Source organism: Asterias rubens, chromosome 17 (genome assembly GCF_902459465.1).
Source record: "Asterias rubens chromosome 17, eAstRub1.3, whole genome shotgun sequence".
Classification (NCBI taxonomy): Eukaryota; Metazoa; Echinodermata; class Asteroidea; order Forcipulatida; family Asteriidae; genus Asterias; species Asterias rubens.
This window is the reverse complement of record NC_047078.1, coordinates 8,526,289-8,548,450: the sequence shown is the minus strand read 5'-3', so window position 1 is coordinate 8,548,450 and position 22,162 is coordinate 8,526,289. Positions and strand designations below refer to the sequence as shown.

Sequence of the window (22,162 nt, the reverse complement as noted above, 5' to 3'; positions counted from 1 at the left end):
AGCGTCCTTTCTCTAAAGGTTAAAGATTAATATCTAAGGCTGAATCTCTTAAAGGCACTGGTGCATCTCAACATGTGTATATATTGTCCAGTGCGTTTCAATAGTAAAATAAAGGATTCGAACAGGCTCTAACTCGGTTGTCTAGTTGGAAAAAAAAAAGTTCACAGATTTACAAATAACTTAGAGGGTTTACAGAAGGCAATGGTGAAAGACTTCTCTTGAAATATTATTCCATGAAACGCTTTACTTTTTGAGAAAACAGCAAAACAATATAAATTCTCGTTGACGAGAATTACGGATTTATTTTAAACACAATTGTCATGACACGGCGAAACGCGCGGAAACAAGGGTGGGTTTTTCCGTTGTTTTCTCCCGACTCCGATGACCGATTGAGCCTAAATTTTCACAGGTTTGTTATTTGATATAGAAGTTGTGGTACACAAAGTGTGGGCCTTGGACAACACTGTTTACCGAAAGGGTCCAATGGCTTTAAAGATCCTGGACACTATTGGTAATTGTCGAAGACCAGTCTTCTCACTTGCTGTATCTCAACATATGTATAAAATAACAAACCTGTGAAAATTTGAGCTCAATTGGTTGTCGATGTTGCGAGATAATAATGAAAGAAAAAACACCCTTGTTTACACGAAGTCGTGTGCTTTCAGATGCGAGATTTCGAGACCTCAAATTCTAAATCTGAGGTATCGAAATCAAATTCGTGGAGATTTACTTCTTTCTCGAAACTACGATACTTCAGAGGGAGCCGTTTCTCACAATGTTTTATACTATCAACAACTCTCCATTACTTGTAACCAAGTAAGTTGTTATGCTAAAAATTATTTTGAGTAATTACCAATAGTGTTCACTGCCTTTAATTAATTTGAAAGGCCTTTGGTTCGACTCCCATAGAGTGATTTGCCAGTTGATTTGTTTTATAACTCGGGAAAGTACTCAGTATACAGTGCTTATATACACATCGATGTAGAAACAAAATGTTTGTTTTGGGCCAAAAGCCGAAAAAACATATTGTGTAGTTTGTTTTTGTCGAATGTTTGTTTTTTCTTGTGTTCACATTTTTACTTGAGCATTATATTGTGTACTGAAATTGACCAATGAGGGCCTACTTTCAGAGCTGCTTCAGAACAAAAAATAGCTATAGGCGCAACAAATAATATGCTTACCAAAACATACCAGCCAAATTACCATGTCACAAAATGTACAATTTATGACTGATCCTGCTCAGATCAGAAAAATATTAAACAATATTTTCTGCTTACCAACCAACTAAGCATTGAGAAGTACTCTCGTGAACAGATGTTTTGTAAGCAACGTTTTTCTATAATTATTATTATAAATCCTCCATGGTAGGACCAATAAAATTGAATTGTTTCAAATAAAAAGATATGCCTTATGGGGGGGGGGGGGGGGTTGCAAACGGCCTGATGGCCCAATTTCATAAGGCCTCGTACGCACAAAAACTTGCTAAGCCAAGAAAAGTATTGCTTAACAGAAACAGGTTACAGTAAAGTTTGTTTACAATTTGGTGTGACTGGTGCACCAGTCAATTTTGGTTGGCAGTATTTTCTGCTAAACCGCTTTGGGCCATACACAGAACTGAAGCTGCTTAAAGGCAGTGGACACTATTGGTAATTGTCAAAGACTAGCCTTCAAGGTGGTGTATCTCAACACATGCATAAAATAACAAACCTGATGTGAAAATTCGAGCTCAATTGGTAATCGAACTTGCGTGATAATAATGAAAGAAAAAAACCACCCTTCTCACACGAAGTTGTTTTATGCCAATAATTATTTTGAGTATTTACCAATAGTGTCCACTGCCTTTAAAGGGAGGTTATACCTTCTTGATAATTATTCAAAAATTAATGACTGTAAAGAAGTTCCTTGGTAATACATTACTGCAGCTGTTGATCCGATATTAAAGTAAAATATTTTGAAAAAAATATTCCCTTCCTCAAGACATGTTTGAAATGTTGACACCCTGTTGTATCTGTCATTTCCATGTAAAAATGTATTGTAATTAATTTCCAGCAAATTTGGACACGCTTTTTCTTTACCAAATCCTGGCTAAAACTTACTTCTAACAAATGTGGTAGAGAAAGGGATGCAAAAACAATTTAATCTCAATCTGAGAAACGTTTATCAGATTATCTTAAACTATAATACCAGATACTGTTCGGATCATTGACATTTATTGATTTATCGACTTCTTTATTTGTTGATTTATTCGTTCAGGCTTAAAAAAAACCATATAAAATAAACACAAAGCAAAAAGAAGCCTAGGGATTGCCCAAAAACGAACCAAATCACAATCCAAAGGAGCAATTCATTGAGGTACATTAATAAGACATAAATGAAAGGAAAAAAAGGAAACATTTTAGAAAAACAAATGAATCATTAAAAAAATTGGCAACAAAAAAATGTATATGAGTTTTAAAAAATATCATACAGCTCATGGCTTATTTCGATATGTACATTCGAAATAAACTTCTATTATTCAGTTGATTTCACTATTAAAAAAATGACCACCGACTTAAAGTCACCTGGAAGTGGTATTTTTTCAAAATAAAGCTTTTGTCACTAGTATATGTGTTTTGATGAGTGGAATGTGAATAAACAGTTAGCTAAGGTTTTAAAAAATCAGTTCTTATGTTATTTACAAATTTAAGAGTAGACCCCGACCCGAGAGGGCGCTGTTCGTGACGTCAATCGAGGCAGACTTTGCCTGTAATGCGTAGAGTAAACACAATAATTGCAAAGTACATGTACGAATGCAGAAAAACACTTTTTGAAATGTACCAACTCACGACATGGACGTACATGTACTTTGCACGTGTGTTTACTATACGCATTGCAGGCAAAGTCTGCCTCGATTGACGTCACAAAAGGGGTAGGCGGAGTCAGCCCCTCAAACAACTTTATATATTTTTTAAACATATACATCGTGACAAACAATTAGTAAGCATATACTTTTATGTTTGAAAGAAAAACAATTCTATTTCCAGGTGACTTTTAGTTTATTGACAAACAGATAATTTGAGTCAATGTAAATAGCAAAAACAACAACGCTATTAAAAATATAAAATTATGACCGTTTTATACAAACAGTTTCAAACTTCAGGCCATTTAATTGGATGTAAACATCACAAAAACAACGCTATTAAAAAGTGATAACAAATTAATAATTATAAACATTTTATAAAAACAAACAAACAAAGATTTTTAAAACCATAGGTCTTACCTTTAACGAAGGTTGACATCATAAAAACAAAAAAGTTTCACAAAACTAAAATGTTTTTAAAACAAATTGTCTGCGACATCAACATGACCCCTTGACTCAAGACTACACAACACCCTGTCCTAGAACACTGACTTCACAACTGAGCCTCTGAAAATCATGGTTGCTATTACTTATTATACAATCCCTGTGTTTCCGTACCATGTTATAATCACTGGCATCAGTGTGTGTGATTACACTCGTACCCAGGGATGCGCTGTGTTAGGACGTGGCATTGCGACATACCACTCAGCTACGAGGGCTCCCGCGTAAACTGTTGCAACTGACTTGCTTCAGGGGGACTTTCGATGAATAGTGGGGAACCCCCTTTTGGGTGATGTTAAAACAAAATAGGATGTACTTTTCTTAAAGGCAGTGGACACTGTTGGTAATTGTCAAAGACTAGTTGGTGTATCTCAACATAAGCATAACATAACAAACCGGTGAAAATTTGAGCTCAATCGGTCATCGAACTTGCGAGATAATAATGGAAGAAAAAAACACCCTTGTCACACGAAGTTGTGTGCGTTTAGATGGTTGATTTCGAGACCTCAAGTTCTAAATTTGAGGTCTCGAAATCAAATACGTGGAAAATTACTTCTTTCTCGAAAACTATGGCACTTCAGAAGGAGCCGTTTCTCACATTGTTTGATACTATCAACCTCTCCTCATTACTCGTCACCAAGAAAGGTTTTATGCTAATAATATAATTTTGAATAATAACCAATAGTGATGTTGTTGTACAGTCTACTTTTGACTACAATTACCCTGCATATGGGTACTGTAATAATTACAAATCGAACTATCTGGCAAAGTTTACATTTGGTTTTTGGAACCGTTCGATTATTTTAATTCTATATAAAATGTAGATGTTCAATAACACTAATCTGTGAATATTTTTTTTATTTTTTATTACTGCATTTACAATCTTCCAAGTGAAATGTTTCTCATAATGATGTATGCTATCGGAAGGTGTTGTAAGCTTATACCAAAATGTTGTTATTATCTTTGTTCAGTGGTTAGACAGCAGGACTTGCCATTTCAAGGTTGTGGGTTCAAATCCTACCAAACTAACCGCTGATTTCACAATGACTATATGAATAAATATCTTCGTCTTGTTAACTGAATCACAATTTTGTTGAGTTGTGCAATTCATGATCAAAATACATTTAACCAATGCCTTTGTATGCGAAAGATTGGCTGTTGCCAGCTTGGTGTTTATATCCCCTTGTTCGAATCCTACCAAGCTAACTGCTGATGTCACAATGACTTCTGAATATTTTCGTCTATTTTTTGATTTGTGAAATTCATAACCCTAGACCTGTTGCCGGCTTGGTGTTTATTTCCACCTTGTGGGAGTGTGCTGAGTTCCCTTGATGGGAAAACAAACACACAATCTATTCATGTAATACAACATTCACATAGAAAAAACAAACGGAAATGATCTGTAAGTCGACTTCCGTGTTGGCTCTGCTGAATGTCACCAATAGTAATCATTATTGTTCTGGGCCAAATTCCATGGAGCGGTTTGAGCACAAAAATAAGCTAAGCACAAAAACTTGCTTACCAGAATAAGGTTACCAGCTACCCTGCTTATGTCTGATGCTCAGCATAAAATTATATTCATTTTGGATTTACCCATTTACACCAATGTGTGGTACAGCACTATATACTTTTAAATTTCTCACGAGTTCTGTGAACAAATATTACTCGGTGGGATTCGAACCCACGACCTTGGCAGATCTAGATCAGTATCATATCACTAGACTAGAATAAGGTTACCAACCAAACGACCATGTCCCATGTACAATTTGTGACTGGTAGGCCTATCCTGCTAATTTCTACTAAGCAGAAACTTGTTAAGCAACATTTGCTGCTTAAGCGCAGCTCTATGAAATTAAGCCATGATTAGACTTTAAATTTACATGTGGATGTACATATTATGAACCATGACCCCCACCCCACCCCAACACCTAAAGTTGCGACAAGTCCAACAGTTTGCTTGGTGGACACAGAAAATTCTTGCGTTGCAAAAAAGAAAGAACATAAAGGTCATGTCAAGATAGAATTGCAACAGGCGACCTCTAGTGTTACGCTTTGGAAGCAGGAGTTAGTTAGTCGTGGTTGATGCTGTGTGAAATTGTTTTAAAGACATTGGACAAGTTTGGTAATTGTCAAAGACCAGTATTCTCTCTTGCTGTATCTCAACAAGTGCATAAAAACAAACCTGTGAAAATTTGGACTCATTTGGTCATCGAAGTTGCGAGGGAATAACGAAAGAAAACACACCTTGTTGCACAACATTGTGTGCTTTCAGATGCATAATAAAAGGCTTCAGCCGAAGTATTTTTTTATTTGAGGGAGAAATTACCTTTCTCAAAAACTATGTCACTTCAGAGGGAGCCGTTTCTCACAATTTTGTAAACTATCAACATATCTCCATTGCTTGTTACACCAAGTAATTTGTTATGCTATAACAATTATTTAGAGTAATTACCAATAGTGTCAAAGTGCCTTTAAAGACTCTGGACACTATTGGTAATTGTCAAAGAACAGTCTTCTCACTTGGTGTGTCTCAACATATGCATAAAATAACAAACCTGTGAAAATTTGAGCTCGATTGGTCGTCGGAGTTGCAAGATATGAAAGAAAAAACACCCTTGTTACACGAAGTTGTGTTCGTTTAGATGGTTGATTTCGAGACCTCAAATTATAAATCTGAGGTCTCGAAATCAAATTTTTGATGGAAAATTACTTCTTTCTCGAAAACTACGTTACTTCAGAGGGAGCCGTTTCTCACAATGTTTTATACCATCAACCTCTCCCCATTACTCGTTACCAAGTGAGGTTTTATGTTTATAATTATTTTGAGTAATTACCAATATTATCCGAGTGCCTTTAAAGGCGCTGGCCATGTTTAGTAAGTCCGTGATGGGAATGTTGTGGCAAAGCTGCGTGAACGTTGAACCTTACAACAGCTGTCTTTGGTTGGTTATTCGCGTCTGCTGAATATTGCATATAGATTGGAATCCCCAGACATAGAAATACAGGTTGGTACCGTGGGTTTCAGGATAAGTTTACAATTGAAACCGAAGCCTTGTGTTTCTTTGTAACATGCACTTTTTATTGGCACAAACATGGCTTGAAATTTCATCTTAAAAAAAAAAAAAAATGAACAATTTTTTTATAGCGCATATCACAATCACAGAGAAGTCTCTATATTATGCGCTTTGAGATGTGAAGTAAATACAAAAGCAACATTTAGTTGATACAGAAAGAAGTACTAAAAGGGAAAAGCCATTTTCATTTTGCAAAGTGCACTTCCACCAACTAGGCAAAAATCAGGGCCCAATTTTGTAGAGCTCAGCATTGGCAGGAAGTATGAACCGGGCTTATCCTAAAACCAAAAACATCCACCCAGCTTTATTGAAACATAGAAGCCAAAAACAACAACAATAAACAGTACAGATTGACATGACTTATTCATGTTTGTTGTGTTGTCATTTGCCTTCGAGAAAGACTCTGCTAGGGTCGAAACGTCAGGCCATTGCTATTTGTCTGCATTATTAACCCTCGGTTCTTTTGGTTGGTAAGTTGTTTGCAACAGTAAACTCTATTTTCTCACTCGGTCATGTATTTATATATGACGGTCATGGTTGTGGGCGACCTAATTGCCAAAACATGTCTATATTGTTCGACAATTGAAGCGCAACGACCAGGAAAATGCCCGGAAGTTTGTCAACAGAAAACCAAGAAAAAATACCTATGATAGCTCTCCTTCCGCACAAACACAATTTAAAGGCACTGAACACTATTGGTATACTCAAAATAATTGTTATTGTAAAAACGTACTCGGTAATATAGCAACGGAGAGCTGTTGATATGAGAAACAGCTCTCTGAGGTAACATAGTTTTTGAGTTAGAGGTAGTTTCACTCAAAGACCGTTTCAGCTGAAGCATTGCATCTTAAAAGCACCCAATTTTGTGCGACAAGGGTTTTTTCTTTTCTTTTGTTTCTCTTGCAACTTCGATGGTCAATATTGGTTCCAAATTTTCACAGATTTGTTATTTTATTCGTACGTTGGGATACATCAAAAAATATATATAGGCCTACACAAAATATATATTTTTACCCATACACCGATGTGTGTTAGCACTGTCACAGTATTCCCCCTAATCCTGTGAAAAAAATATCGCAAGCAAAGATGTTCAAAACATTGAAATCAAAACAAATATACCAGAGACGGCATAATAAAGGACACAGGTTCACTACCCTCAAAAATCTAAACATGGATGTTGTAAAACCAGTACCCTCACTTTCTCAGAACGCGGGGTTTTATAATTCAAATCAAATATTTGCGGACTTATTGTTTGCAATACTCCTAGATTCTTAAAAAAATCTGAAAGCCATTTCCTGAAAGTGTATATAGCCATGTAAGGGCATTGTGAATGGAGGTTCGAGCCGTGTGCCCCCCCTCCCCCTCTATTTCTCACATCTGGGATTTCCCCTTATCCAGAAATCAACCATAAACTTATCATTATACATTAACCGATACATTTTTCATGTGTTTGTTAATATTGGCATGCTCCATTTGAAGTCTGTTAGACTTTCAGCCTGGTTGTTTTCGAAGAATATTGCTGTACTTAACGTACATAATGTTTCAACTGTCATTGCTTTAGACGTTGTGTTGGTCAAAGTTTGTAGGTGAGCCAGAAGAAATTTAGTTCTTGCAGAAGTTGATTTTCTTGTTTTATCATGACGTTTCTTCAGCAGTGGATCTTTAGGGGTTTTTTCTCTGATGAACGTGATGTTTTTCTTCATCCGTGAAGTTACTGCGCAACATTTTCATAATGTTTCAAGGTATTGTTAGCTTTCTTCATTTGCATGGATAATGTTGGATTTTTGTTTAAAGAACGCAATGAAGGATTGTTGCATGGCCACTGAGATATAAAATTATGTTGTGTGTAAGATTGACTTTGGTGGCGTAGAACATAATTATGTCAGTTTTCATTAGATTTGGATTTTGAGTTTTTTTTTCGTGGGGTACATTTTGGAACACTTTAACAAACTATAGTAACGTTTTGTTCGCTCGTGTTTATTAATTTTTTTCTTATTCAAATTCCTTAACTATGTAGTTCATGATTAGTTTTTGAATATTGATTATTGCTATAAGTGTTGTGGTCATATGATACTGGTTCTTTATAACGTTATTTCTTTTTAGCTTTTTTTTTTAAATTCTATTTGTAGTGGCTGTATTTGAGTTTTTGTTGCTGTTTTTGTGGTAAAATTGTTTGCCAGTCATGGGCGTTCATGATTAGATACTTGAGCTCACCAGGGTACTATTTTAGTTTTAGCTTTTTAGGCATTTGGTTCACCTTTGTTATAATGTCTAAATAAAAGCAATATTTCAATTTTCATTCAATTCGTGGCTTTTTGCAAATACGTTCCCTTTTGCTGTTGATTTGGGGCTATGTATTTCTGGATAGTAATAAGTGATGTTGTATGGAGCTTTAATTATTCCATCATAGTATTTGCCCTTTTTTTTTTAGCTACGCCGCTGGATCCTAGATCCTTGTTTATTAGATCGTATAATAGCCTATACAAAATATTTCATGTTGTTTACTATAAGTGGCTTATTCTTTGACTGTGTTCCATTTAAATTATATTTAACAATATGGTTTTGTGTTTTTGGTGTTTCGGGTGACTAACAACGCCCCTTCAGACTTTGTGGGCTTCATCATAGTTACCGTGATACACTGAACATTTCTTTTTTCGTAAACAGTTTTTGTTTACACCACTGGTGAGAAAACTGTACAAAGTTCTTTGGGCAATTTAAAGGCAGTGGACACTATTGGTAATTACTCAAAATAATTATTAGCAATACTTGGTTGCGAGTAATGGGGGAGAAGTTGATACCTTTTTTGTCTTTTTGAATAATATTTAGCGAGAAACGTATTTTTTTAATGCATTTTTGTGTTTGATTTTTAGTCGAACATGAATCCTATCTTGTGTGGTTGATTTCTGGTTTTAATTTAAAAGATTAAATAATTGTCAGTATCCTCAACTGACACTGATGGTTTGTTGTACATAATGGTTTCAAACACCTTGTTAATAATAACTTGAAGTTGGCTCAATATTGTCTCATGTCCTCCTCCTCCCGTAGACTCCATGCAGTTTTTAACTTGGGAAAACAAAATAAGCTGTTGCAAACAACTTATCAACCAAAAAGACGGATGGTATAAATGCAAAAACTAGGGTTTGATGGTCTAATTCTCGAAGGCTTGATGACAACCTTGTATATGTAACTTGTCAACTATTATAATGTTATAATTGATTTGTGCTTTTTATGTTTGCTGAAGTATATGAAGCCTGCACTTTTGGTTTTAAAACAGATACAGATGATAAGTAACGAACGTTATTGCATACTAGCTTCGGACTCGGTAGCGAGCGTGATTTGTTTTTAACACTTAGTGGGGGCTCGTGCGATTTTGAACGGCGTGTTTTTGTCCGTGCGAGCCAGTGCTCTGCGGTCTCCGTGATGAAAAACAAAATGGCGGCCCACACAGTTGACAAAACTTACACTTCAACAGTTAAGACATTGTGACCTTGGCACATGCACACAACAACTTCAATTAAATCCCTAGATATAACAAAATACTGTCGAGAAAAATTCAAATAAAAGCAGGGGATTTCCTTTGGATTAAAATGCTTAAAATGAAACTTTTTGAGGATTTTGTCTGCCACCGTTCGCCCCCGTCCGAACCAAAATGACGTCTTTTCATGTGAACTGATGGTGCAAAGTTTTCCCATTTTGGCTAGGCCTACAGTTATTTCTCTTTCCCCCATGAACTCATGGTTGAAAAAAATACCATAAATTAACCCAAACTTGGCTCATGTTTAACTTTTTTTAAATTCCACTATTTTTGGTTGATGTATTTCTTGACCAATGTCGTACGTACAACGTTATGATTCGTGATTTCAAACTGGCTTTGGATATGAATACTATTATTATTTTCTACATAACTTTCAGCTGATAATATTTTGATTGATCGACTGTTAATTTCTGTTTTATTGGAGATCAACTTAAAATGTGACAAACTCACCTGAGGTAACGGGCAAATGAGACAACATGGACGCCGAGAGATCAAACCCCATGCGCTTCATACCCCACACTAATCGGAAATGGCTATGATGGTTCACGTGGGTTTAAAGGCACTGGAAACTATTGGTCATTACCCAAAATAATTGTTAGCATAAACACTTACTTGGTATACGAGCAATGGAGAGCTGTTGAGTAAAAGATTGTGAGAAACGGCTCCCTCTGAATTAGTTTTTTGAGAAAGAGGTAATTTCTCACTCAAATAATAATTATACGTTAATCCGGAGGTCGTTGGTTCGAATCCCACTCTAGTCAATTCTTTGTTTAACCCCAAAAATCATTTCAAATAATAATTAAAAGACTTCAGCTGACGCATTTTATTATGCATCCGAAAGCGCACAAAGTAATGCAACAAGAGTGTTTTCTGTCATTATTCTCTTGCACATTTGATGACAGATTGAGCCAAAATTTTCACAGGTTTGTTATTTGATGCATATGTTGGGATACACCAAGTGAGAATAGTGGTCTTTATAACAGTTACCAAACGTGTCCAGTGCCTTCAAGGTTGGGTGGCAACAACCCACGCAACCCACACAAAAATGTGATAAACAACCAGCTGCATTTACAAATCATTCCAAATCAAGTCATGTCATGTCCGCAATTTCAAAAACAATCAACCAATGTTGTTTTGAGTTATCAATGTTTTATGAAGGAAGTCGGTGACGTGGCTTTAATACATCATCGACTACTGACTAGGCTACTTCCCTGTATTGATGATTAATTATCGATAAGTATAGTAATCTTGATTTCGTATTTAAATCCTTCACTTATTGTCAAGTTTTGTTTTGTCTCGCTTAAAAATATTGTGTATTTTTTACATTTTAATATTTTGTATGTGCAAACTGAGCTTTAATGATTTTCATGCTGGCATGATGAATAAATAATTGAATTGAATTGTTTGTATTATTGTATAACCACCTTTTGTAGAAGACAAAGGCAGGTACAACATACAATTCTTTAATGTAAAAATCATAAGTTTAGCCTCTCAAACGCAAGTAGTTATGTCGTGGATCAAGTTTTGTTTTTTCAACTTCATCCATGGTTGATATGAGCAAAATAAACATACACAATTTTAGACTGATTTATTTTTGTTTTTGTCCTCTTCTAAAGGGAAGGTACACGTTTAATTGTCAAAGACCAGTCTTCTCACTTGTTGTATCCCAACGTAAGCATAAAATAACAAACCTGTGAAAATTTGAGCTTAGTTGGTAATCGAAGTTGCGAGAAAATGATTAGAGAAAAAACACCATTGTTGGACGAATAAAAGACTTCTGGCTAAAGAAGTCTTTTATTATTTTAGTTAGAAATTACCCCTTTCTCTAAATCTATGCTACTTCAGAGGGAGCCGTTTCTCACAATGTTTTATACTCTCAACAGCTCTACAATGCTAGTTTGTCAGTATTTAAGTTAATATTTGTTTTGAGTAATTACCAAACGTGTACCTTCCCCTTTAAAATGTAGGCCTGTCATTTTTAACTGTTCTGCTTCAAAGGGGATGGGGCATTTTTTTAGAGGCCAATATTGAGATATTATACTCGTGCAAACTGACACTCAAAGCAAGGTAATTTTCACTTTGCGAAGGGTACTCCCATTGGAAAGTCTAAAAGGCTGTGGACACTATTGGTATTTACTCAAAATAATTATTAGCACAAAACCTCACTTGGTTACAAGTAATGGAGAGCTGTTGATAGTAAAAAAAACATTGTGAGAAAAGGCTCCCCCTGAAGTGACGTAGTTTTCATTATTATCTTTCAACTTTGATGACTGATTGAGCTCAAATTTTCACAGGTTTGTTATTGTATGCGTATGTGAGATACAGCAAGTGAGAAGACTGGTCTTTGACAATAGTAATCCCCAGTTTCTTAAAGAGTCATATAAGAGAAATTTTTAGGGTCACCAAGGCTATAGGATCAGGTGCATCAGAGGGCATGGCCTTATGGACTCCCGTGTAAGTTCCTGGCCCGTTTTGGTGCCCCAAAATTAGGGAACGTAAAATTGTTTTTTTTAACAAGTAAAGTTGTTTTTGTGAATATATATTCTAACTATTGTTCACCTTCTCTATCACATTGTATGAAAAGCCGATGAAATGCTGTCAAACTAAAGGTATGAACAGAGCTACGTATAGCCATCTCTCCCTGATTCTGCAGAAACTGAAAATGAACCAATCTGTCCATTTCCTGATGAACACATTTTGAACATCTCCCTGATATCAATGGAAACATTTTCCCTGTTGTGGTGAATGTGTTTCTAATTTACTCCCTGATTTTTGTTCAACAAACTTTAACTCTTCCTGATTCTGCAGAAACTTAAAATAAAATAAATAATATGTCCATGTTCTGATGAACATGATTTAAAATCTTCCTGATATTATGGAAACATCTTCCCTGTTGTGTTGAATAGGTTTCTAAATATCTCCCTGGTCTTTGTACAAAATTCTCCGGAGCGAAATGACAAGATGCAAATGTTGGCAGCTAGTATAATTATGGATTTGGATGAAAAAATGTACTTCCAAGTTAATTCAAAATAACTCACTTGAATGAAATTACATAATTATTTTTGATTTACAGGTTGCCAGCGAAGTTGTTTCGCGAGTGTTATTTCATTTTAATGAACATTTCAATTCTAGCTTTGAAACGATGGTCGGCTGATCGTCGTTTGAACCTGTCATTTTTTCTGACTTTTGAATTTCATAATTATTTGCTCTCTTTTCAGCAAACACAGAAGGAAAAATATGTCAACAGTTCGTTTGAACCATGTTATATATTAAATTTTATCCTAAAATCCAGATTTTCTCGAACAATACAAGACAATTATCAATGATGTAATTCCCTCTTAGTCATTAGGTATGCATTTTGTTCCATAAGTGGATTTACATTTAATGTGACCTTAATTTATTGATACTAAACAAACTTCTCAAATTTAAACATTTTCGAACCTTAATTTAAATCTGGTGATCCTAACGTAGGCCCTCTGCCTTCATGCTACAGGCCAAAATGTTATATTATGATATTTTGTATAATTGGCCAATTACAAACTTGAAGTAAACAATATTAAGGACAACAACTATTATAAGTTTGTCACAATATTGGTTTAAAGTTTAGTCGGCACATCTAATGTACGGTATTTCGTGGCGAGCGTGATTTCCCCTCCACATCGTGATGGCGTCTCGTGCTGTTATGAACGGCATGTGTTTGCTCCTGCTCTCCTTCGGAAACACACGAACACCAATAAACACCGACATTGCAGCAAAGAGTCGTTTACAAACGTTTGGTTTTGTTCGAGATCATTAAAAATGAGAAAATCTCACCTGTTTATCCCGTTTTAAGGGTCGGAAAGGCTAGCGACGAGAGAACACACCCCATGTGCTTCGTACAAAAACCACATTAGAAAAGAAAATTATTGCTATTGGAATTAAGGTTGGCTGGCAACCGACCAACAGTAGCCCACACAAACAACTAACACCAGGACCCGGTATCAGAAAGTATTAACGATCTGCTAAGCAGAAATGAGCAGGATACCAGTCACAACATGTGACATTGTAGTTTGGCTTGCAACCTGGTTAGCATATTAATTTAATTGAATACCGTTACGATTTTTCCAGTTTTCTCAGCAAGATAGACAAACTATTTTCTGCCGAAACTTTCACATACTGTGACTTTTATTGCAATTCTTTTTCCAATTTATGAACATTTTGAAAACCTACATTGACAAAAAAACAAACCATTACCCGGATGGTATATAAGATTGTTAAGTATTTTGCATAATTTAAGTTTAAGGCAGTGGACACTATTGGTATTAAAGGCAGTGGACACTATTGGTAATTGTCAAAGACTAGCCTTCACAGTTGGTGTATCTCAACTATGCATAAAATAACAAACCTGTGAAAATTTGAGCTCAATCGGTCATCAAAGTTGCGAGATAATAATGAAAGAAGAAAACACCCTTGTCACACGAAGTTGTGTGCGTTTAGATGGTTGATTTCGAGACCTCAAGTTCTAAACTTGAGGTCTCGAAATCAAATTTGTGGAAAATTACTTCTTTCTCCAAAACTATGGCACTTCAGAGGGAGCTGTTTCTCACAATGTTTTATACCACCAACCTCTCCCCATTACTTGTCACCTAGAAAGGTTTTATGCTAATAATTATTTTGAGTAATTACCAACAGTGTCCACTGCCTTTAAAGGAACACGTTGCCTTGGATCGGACGGGTTGGTCTATAAAAAGCGTAACCGTTTGTTATAAAATGCATATGGTTGATGTTTTAAAACTAGAACACAATGATCCACACAAATTTGCCTCGAAATTGCGTGGTTTTCCTTTTACTTTGCGAACAAACACGGTCGGCCATTTATGGGAGTTAAAAATTATTTGACTCCCATAAATGGCCGACCGTGTTAGTCGACGAGGTAAAAGGAAAACCGTGGAACTTCGAGGCATGTTTGTGTGCATCATTGTATTCTACTTTTACAACATCTTTCTAACCAAATGAGTTTTATAACAAACGGTTACAAACGCTTTTCAAAGACCAACTCGACCGATCCAAGGCAACGTGTCCCTTTAAAAATTACTCAAAATAATTATTAGCATGAAACCTTACTTGCCTAACGACTCAACGAGTAATGGAGAGCTGTTGATAGTATAAAACATTGTGAGAAACGGCTCCCTCTGAAGTAACGTAGTTTTTGAGAAAGAGGTAATTTTCCACTAAAAAATATTTGAATTTGATTTCGAGACCTCAGAAATAGGGTGTTATTTCTTCCATTATTATCTCGCAACTTCGACGACCAATTGAGTTCAAAATTTTCACAGGTTTGTTATTTTGTACATAGTTGAGATATATAAACTAAGTGAGAAGACTGGTTTTTGGCAATTAACTCAAGGCAGCGAGGGAGACCCTCCCATTTATACTCCTGGATTAAGTGAAGCAAATTATGATTAAAATGATACAACCAAGGCCGGCCACTCCAACACTGCAAGAACCGAGTCCACAGTGTCTATAAACTATCGCGACATGACACTTTGTGTACGCTTATAATAGTAGCAATAATGTTAAAACAATGTTTATTGTTAAGGACATGAGTAACGCAATGAAATCGCTCAGAAACAAAATCACGCCTTTCTCAGTGTGAAGCGATATTTGATCCATGGTGAGGTGTTTTCTTGCAGTGTTCTATCATCTCTGTATGTACTTTCTGTGTGGTACCCTGACCCCCTTTTTTGGCGGAGGTCAAAGGTTAAATCAAAACACCTCCTCGGGCCTTGATTGTTGTAGTGTTCACGTGATCACACTGTTAAAGTTGATGGTATGAGTCATGAAGACACTGAAGTAGAAGCAGATTTTTATGTCACAGAAAGTAAAGGGCCTGCACTTCTAGGTAAAGATACAAGTGTTGAACTGGGTGTGCTTAAGATTGGTGTAAACCTTGTGGCTGGAGAAGTGATAGATAGTTATCCAGAATGTTTTCAAGGGGTAGGAAAGTTGAAGGACCATAAGCTGAAGTTGCACATTGACAAAGAGGTTAGACCAGTGGCACAACACATGTACCGGGTACCATACACCTTAAGAGAGAAGGTCAGATGAATTAGAGTCACTAAGTATAATAGAGAAAGTTAATCACCCAACTTCGTGGGTAAGCCCAGTGATTGTTGTACCCAAACCAAATGGCGATATTCGACTGTGTGTTGATATGCGACAAGCCAATAAGGCCATAATCAGAGAAAGGCATCCTATTCCTACTGTTGATGAGATTTTGTACAATATGAATGGTAGTGAAGTTTTCAGTAAGTTAGATATGAAGTATGGGTATCACCAGATAGAATTGGAAGAAGATTCACGAGAAATCACAACGTTTGTAACCCATAAAGGCCTGTATAGGTATACACGATTGATGTTTGGCATAAGTGCAGCACCAGAGAAGTACCAGCAAGTAATAGCTCAGGTACTACATGATTGTGAAGGAGTTCAAAACATATCAGATGATATTGTTGTTTATGGAAAAAACCAAGCAGAGCACGATGAAAGACTAGTGAAAGTCATGCAGAGACTGAAGGAAAAGAACTTGACCTTAAATAAGGAAAAGTGTCAGTTTGGTTTGACAAAGATTACGTTTCATGGGTCATGTGTTATCCAAAAACGGAGTTGAGCCCACAGAGGGGAGAATCAAAGCCATGAAAGAGGCAAGACCCCCCAACAATGCAGCCGAAATCAAGAGTTTTCTGGGACTTGTGAATTTCTCAGCACGATACATTCCAAATTTGGCCACTGTGGCTGAACCATTGCGTAGGCTGACTAGAAAAAATGAGAAGTTCACATGGGGCAAAGAACAACAAAACAGTTTTGATGTGTTGAAGGATTGCCTAACTAAGACTGAGACATTAGGGTATTACCGTCTTGATGCTACACGTACACAACTTGTTACGGATGCAAGTAATGTTGGTTTAGGGGCTGTGTTACTTCAAGAATATGAAGGGGAAACTAGAGTCATTAGTTATGCCAGTAGGACATTAAGTGATGTGGAGACAAGGTACTCTACTACTGAGAAAGAAGCACTTGCCGTTGTGTGGGCATGTGAGAAATTTCAGATATATCTATATGGATTGAATTTCGAATTGATCACAGATCATAAACCACTAGAAGTGTTGTATGGGCCAAAGTCAAAACCAAATGCCAGAATTGAGAGATGGGTGTTAAGATTAATGCCATTCACATATACAATTCGATATGCACCTGGGCCACAAAACATTGCAGATGTGTTGTCAAGGTTGGAAAAAAGCAATGTAGCTGATAAACCAAACACACTAGCAAATAAAGCTGAGGAGTATGTTAAGTTTGTTGCAGAACAGGCAACACCCAAAGCTTTAACTACACGTGAAGTGGAAGAAGCATCAAAGGACGATGCAGAATTGATCAAAGTTAGAAAGTGTCTAGCGAAAGGTGATTTTGATAAATCCAGTGTTAATTATTTTCCAATCAGGAATGAGTTGAGTTCAATCGGTTACCTGGTGTTGAGAGGAACAAGATTAGTCATACCTAAGACGTTACGTACAAAATGTGTAGAATTAGCACATCGTGGTCATTTGGGCATAGTAGGCACAAAACAAAGGTTGAGAAGTAAAGTGTGGTGGCCAAACATGGATAAAGATGTTTTGAGATTAGTTCGATCATGTCATGGATGTTAACTAGTAAGTGCGATGCCCAACCCAGAACCATTGCATCCAACGCAAATGCCTACGGGTCCTTGGCAGGACTTGGCCATTGACCTACTGGGACCTCTCCCATCAAAACACTATGTGTTTGTTGTGGTAGACTATTACAGTAGATTTTATGAAGTAGAAATTATGAAAGATACTACAACAGCTAAGATTGTGAATGCACTGGAGAATATGTTCTCTCGTTATGGGCTACCAAGGTCAATTACCTCGGACAACGGCCCACAGTTCAGGTCAGAAGTGTTCAAGGAATACTTAAATGAAAATGGTATTAACCATAGATTAGTGACACCTCTGCACCCTGCAGCAAATGGTGAAGTTGAACGACAAAACAGATCGCTGATGAAGCGCATTAGAATAGCTCATGCTCAGTCACAGGACTGGAAAAGGGAAATCCGGTCATACATGTTTGCGTACAGAACAACTCCTCATAGCACTACAGGTGTGTCCCCAGCTGAGTTAATGTTTGGGCGAAAACTCAGAACAAAATTGCCACAAATAGAGGAGTTAGAGTACAGAAATGATGAGGAAGTTCAAGACAGAGATGCTCTGATGAAACACAAAAATAAGTTGTATGTAGATAACAAAAGAAGAGCAGAAGAAAGTGATCTGAAAAAGGGAGATGCTGTACTGGTGAAGCAAAGTCAACAAAACAAAATGAGTACACCATTTCATGCAGTGCCATACACATTAGTGGAGAAACAGGGTAACAGTTGCACTGTTGAATCTCCAGAGGGAGTGAAATACAAAAGAAATAGCACTCATGTAAAGAAATACCAGCAAACAGAGTCTGACACTAGTCAGGAGAGTATCGAAGATCCAATACAGAATGAGGATATTAGTGGAGACATTGTAGACCCACAAGTCTCCATCTCAAGTCCAATGCTAGGTTCACCAAGGGCAGTTCGTACAACGAGAAACTGTCTCCCTAAGCGTTTTGATGATTTTGTAATGGATGTTTAGATAAAACTTAAAGTATGTGTTATAAGCAGTAAGCACAGGATGTAAGGGTAAATATTGTTTACCAGAGGAGATACAAGATAAGTAACAAATGTTTTCTGGGATAGTTTTAAATATCTCACCAACATAAAATTTGCAATATCCCGGTCTAAGTCTAATATGATAAGTCATAGTATGGACTACTGTATTTTAAAAGAAACACAATTGTTTTGTTAAATGGTTAACATTGTTTAAACTTGATGATGTTGTTAAAAGTTAAAGTTTGATACTGTGCGTTTACTTTCCAGTTTAACTAAGGGTTTGTTATTTTAAGAAAGGAGAGAATGTAGTGTTCACGTGATCACACTGTAATACATGTAATGTTATACATTTATGCAAATGAGTTGGCCTCGTGTAAGAGTACATGGAAAAGGGGTGGAAAACCGAGGAACGGAATAAAGACACATGTTGATGCACATAAGATTGAATTCGTCTATAGTATTGGTTTAATCCGTATGTCTAGTAAGACTCTACAATTGTGTCTTAGGCCGTGTCCGAAACGACGACTTCGGCTACAGCTACGTCTAGATCAGCGCGTCTACCAGTGTTAAAGGATAGCAGACGCGCGCGATCTAGCCGTAGCTGTAGCCGAAGTCGCCGTTTCGGACACGGCCTATTATTACTACGGAAGGGCAAAACTCTTAATACCTAGACTTCAGGCCTATAAAGCATTTTAGCCATCTGAAAGCACACAAATTTTTGCAACAAGGATGCAGGTTTTGCAGGTTTGTTATCAGCCTATGCAAAATGATGTGATACACGTAGTTAGAACACTGGTCTTTGTTAATAGACCTTTACCACGGTGTTGCCATCTTGATTTTACTCCATTCCAGCTCTTTGTAACCAAACTGAGGCTAAATAATAGTCTGGTGCCATGTTTGCGCACTTAATGTTAGCATTCATTACTGTTCGGAAACAGGGAACATGGACAAGATGGTGACAGAGTGATAAAGGTCTATCACAAATGTATCCATCAGGGACCTACTGAGGAGAAATACAAGTACTGCCATGCTGTAAACATTATATTTTTGCATGCTGGTCTCAATTACATAAAACTGTTTAGCAGAAAGTACTGCTTAACAAATTTCTTTGCTAAGCAAAATGTAAACTTAATGTCATTGGGCTGGTAAACCTGTTTCTGTTAAGTACCACTAACAAATTTGCTTAACAAATTTCTTTGCTAAGCAAAATGTAAACTTAATGTCATTGGGCTGGTAAACATGTTTCTGTTAAGTACTACTATTGTTGCTTAAGTTGTTGTGCTTATGAAATTTAGACCAGGTCTCAAACGTTATACTAGAACTGTTAAGTTGATCATGCCTAAAAGAAAGTTACAAGAGAGCTACACTTAGCAGCTTACTAATACATGTTCCTTTATGACAATAAAGAACTGCGCGCTTACTAAATTTCTAATACGGCTACAATACGCTTAAATATACGCTAAACCAATGAGAAATGGTTTAAGCAATATTTACTGCTAAGCAGCTCTGCGTAATTTGGACCTGCGTGGTTGGTGGCTGTGCTACAGGTACACGTCTGTACTTTTGGGAGATAAAAAATACCTAAACTTAACCACCACTGTAGTAGTCTAGCATTCTCCTAAAGACGAGCAGAGTATACCGTTCGAAACGTCGATACCACACCGGCTCTTTTCAGAGCCAACACTCAAACAAAAGAGATTTAATACATGGTTGTACCCGCAAGTTTACTATAGTATTTATGACTACTTCTTATAAGAAATACTATTCATGGAAAGAAACACAATGCGATTTGGTAGCCTAATCACCCAATAGAAGTGAAATAATCAAATAATTGCGTGTGTTACTTTGCCCAGTTGTGTATCCACGCAACACCGAGAGAAAATGCGGTTCTCGTGGAAAACTTGAGGGAGTACTTCGCTGTGCCTCATAGCTCAGTTGGTCGAGCATCTGACCGGAGTGTCAGGGGGTCTTGGGTCCAAATCCCAATGGGGACCATTTGATTTTCCTTTCATCCCATATTCATGGAAGACTGAGCTCAACAACTTGAGTAGGCCTTATATACTGTCTTCTTCAGCCAGGCTTAAGATGCATTAGACCTGACGTTCTGTCTTCTTCAGCCAGGCTTAAGATGCATTAGACCTGACGTTACAACAAATTGCACAGGACACGTTGACTGTCTTAGTGGTTCCAAAGAGATGCAGTACGTACGTAGAAAAGGGCTATGGACTGGTTCCTTGTTCTATATATAGTACATCTGGCCTCAATAACTTATTTAAAATGAGCTAGAATTTGTATAATTTGTAAATCCTACCTTGTCTTTCTTGCAGAGTTTTCAAGTCCAGGATGCCAGCAGAAAAATCTGAGATGGAGATGGTACAGGCGCATCAGCGGATGTTTCAGATGCAGAGAGCTCTCAAGTTTCAAGTATTCTCATAAAGTTGAGGTAAGGTCAGCTATACATCTCTCTCTCAAGTTTATCTAGCTCTCGTTGTGGGGTCCGAACAGGGCAGCATCTCAAACCGAAATGATGCGAGCTGCCACCTTATCACGAGCACCTAGAAATAATCCAGGCTCTGGGTTCCAGGTAGCCCAGGTGAGGGCGGTAGGGAGAAACTAACAATAGACTAAGAGCAAACAATAGATTGAAGGCCTACACAGAAACCCAATACCCCGTACTACCTGGCGATTCCGTGCAATGTAACGTGGCACCCTGACGCGTTATCAATAAAACAAACTTATCTGGGGCAAGGGCTCTGATCATGTCACTAAACCTGGAAATTCCCTGTATAGGTCAGTCAATGCGCGGAATACTGGGGCTGTGGTTTTACAGTAAAGTTCGAGTGTAACGCCCATTTGGTGCATTTTCCAGTGATACAAACCATCAAAGTATAACTCTTTTTTTTGTTTTTTTGCTGGAGTAAACTATACTACTCAGGTATGTGTAGATTGTTTACATCTTGATAATGTAGGCCCACGATATTTTTTTAACGGTTTTTACAACGGTTGTCTCGGTGCGTGCCTAAATAAATAACACATGAATTGAAAACCATGTCTCTGTTTGTTCGTTTATTTAGTCTCTACTGTCGAGTCCACAAGCTGAATACTACAAGCCTCAGCTCTTCAAATCGGCACCCATAGTGTTCCATTTCTTTGACTGTATAAATCTTACACTACTCTGTTTGCTACCACATCGGTTGACTGTTTTTGACAGTATGGAAATAATTATGTGTGAACGGAATCAAATGTGCAGTGCACGGATAAAGGTCATTTTCAGTAAGTTATTGATCAGATGTTCGTTTTATTAAGGTTGTCTACATTTCTTGAGTTAATGTAATTCGGTCTTCCGGTCGGCCGTGGCATTGTGCGCTTTGTTAATTTGATAGTCAGTCACACTTCCTGTAATTATATTACTATAGCCATAATATTATTTGAACATGAATTACAATTAAAAGGCACTGGACACCTTTGATAATCGTCAAAGACAAGTATTCTCACTTTGTGTGTTCCAACATGCCAAC

General features: G+C 37.0%; 2 protein-coding genes across 5 annotated transcripts in view; one reads left to right on the top strand and one right to left on the bottom strand.

The window, feature by feature from the left end:
- LOC117301265 (CCAAT/enhancer-binding protein alpha-like) overlaps window positions 1-21,033 on the bottom strand; it is a 27,024-nt gene extending 5,991 nt beyond the window's left edge. The window contains exon 1 of one of the 4 annotated variants that reach the window (XM_033785143.1): window positions 20,956-21,033. The gene's annotated coding sequence lies outside the window, so the exon portion shown is untranslated. Of the gene's footprint in view, window positions 1-3,259; window positions 3,527-10,399; window positions 10,492-13,762; window positions 13,825-20,955 lie in introns of those variants that run through there. The other 3 variants (XM_033785145.1, XM_033785146.1, XM_033785144.1) reach the window with 3 other exon arrangements.
- LOC117301266 lies at window positions 7,834-22,162 on the top strand. The gene is made up of 3 exons (XM_033785148.1): window positions 7,834-8,156; window positions 20,972-21,087; window positions 21,719-22,162. The coding sequence occupies exons 1-3, from the start codon at window positions 8,147-8,149 to the stop codon at window positions 21,947-21,949; spliced, it is 357 nt and encodes a 118-aa protein (XP_033641039.1). The 5' UTR covers window positions 7,834-8,146; the 3' UTR covers window positions 21,950-22,162.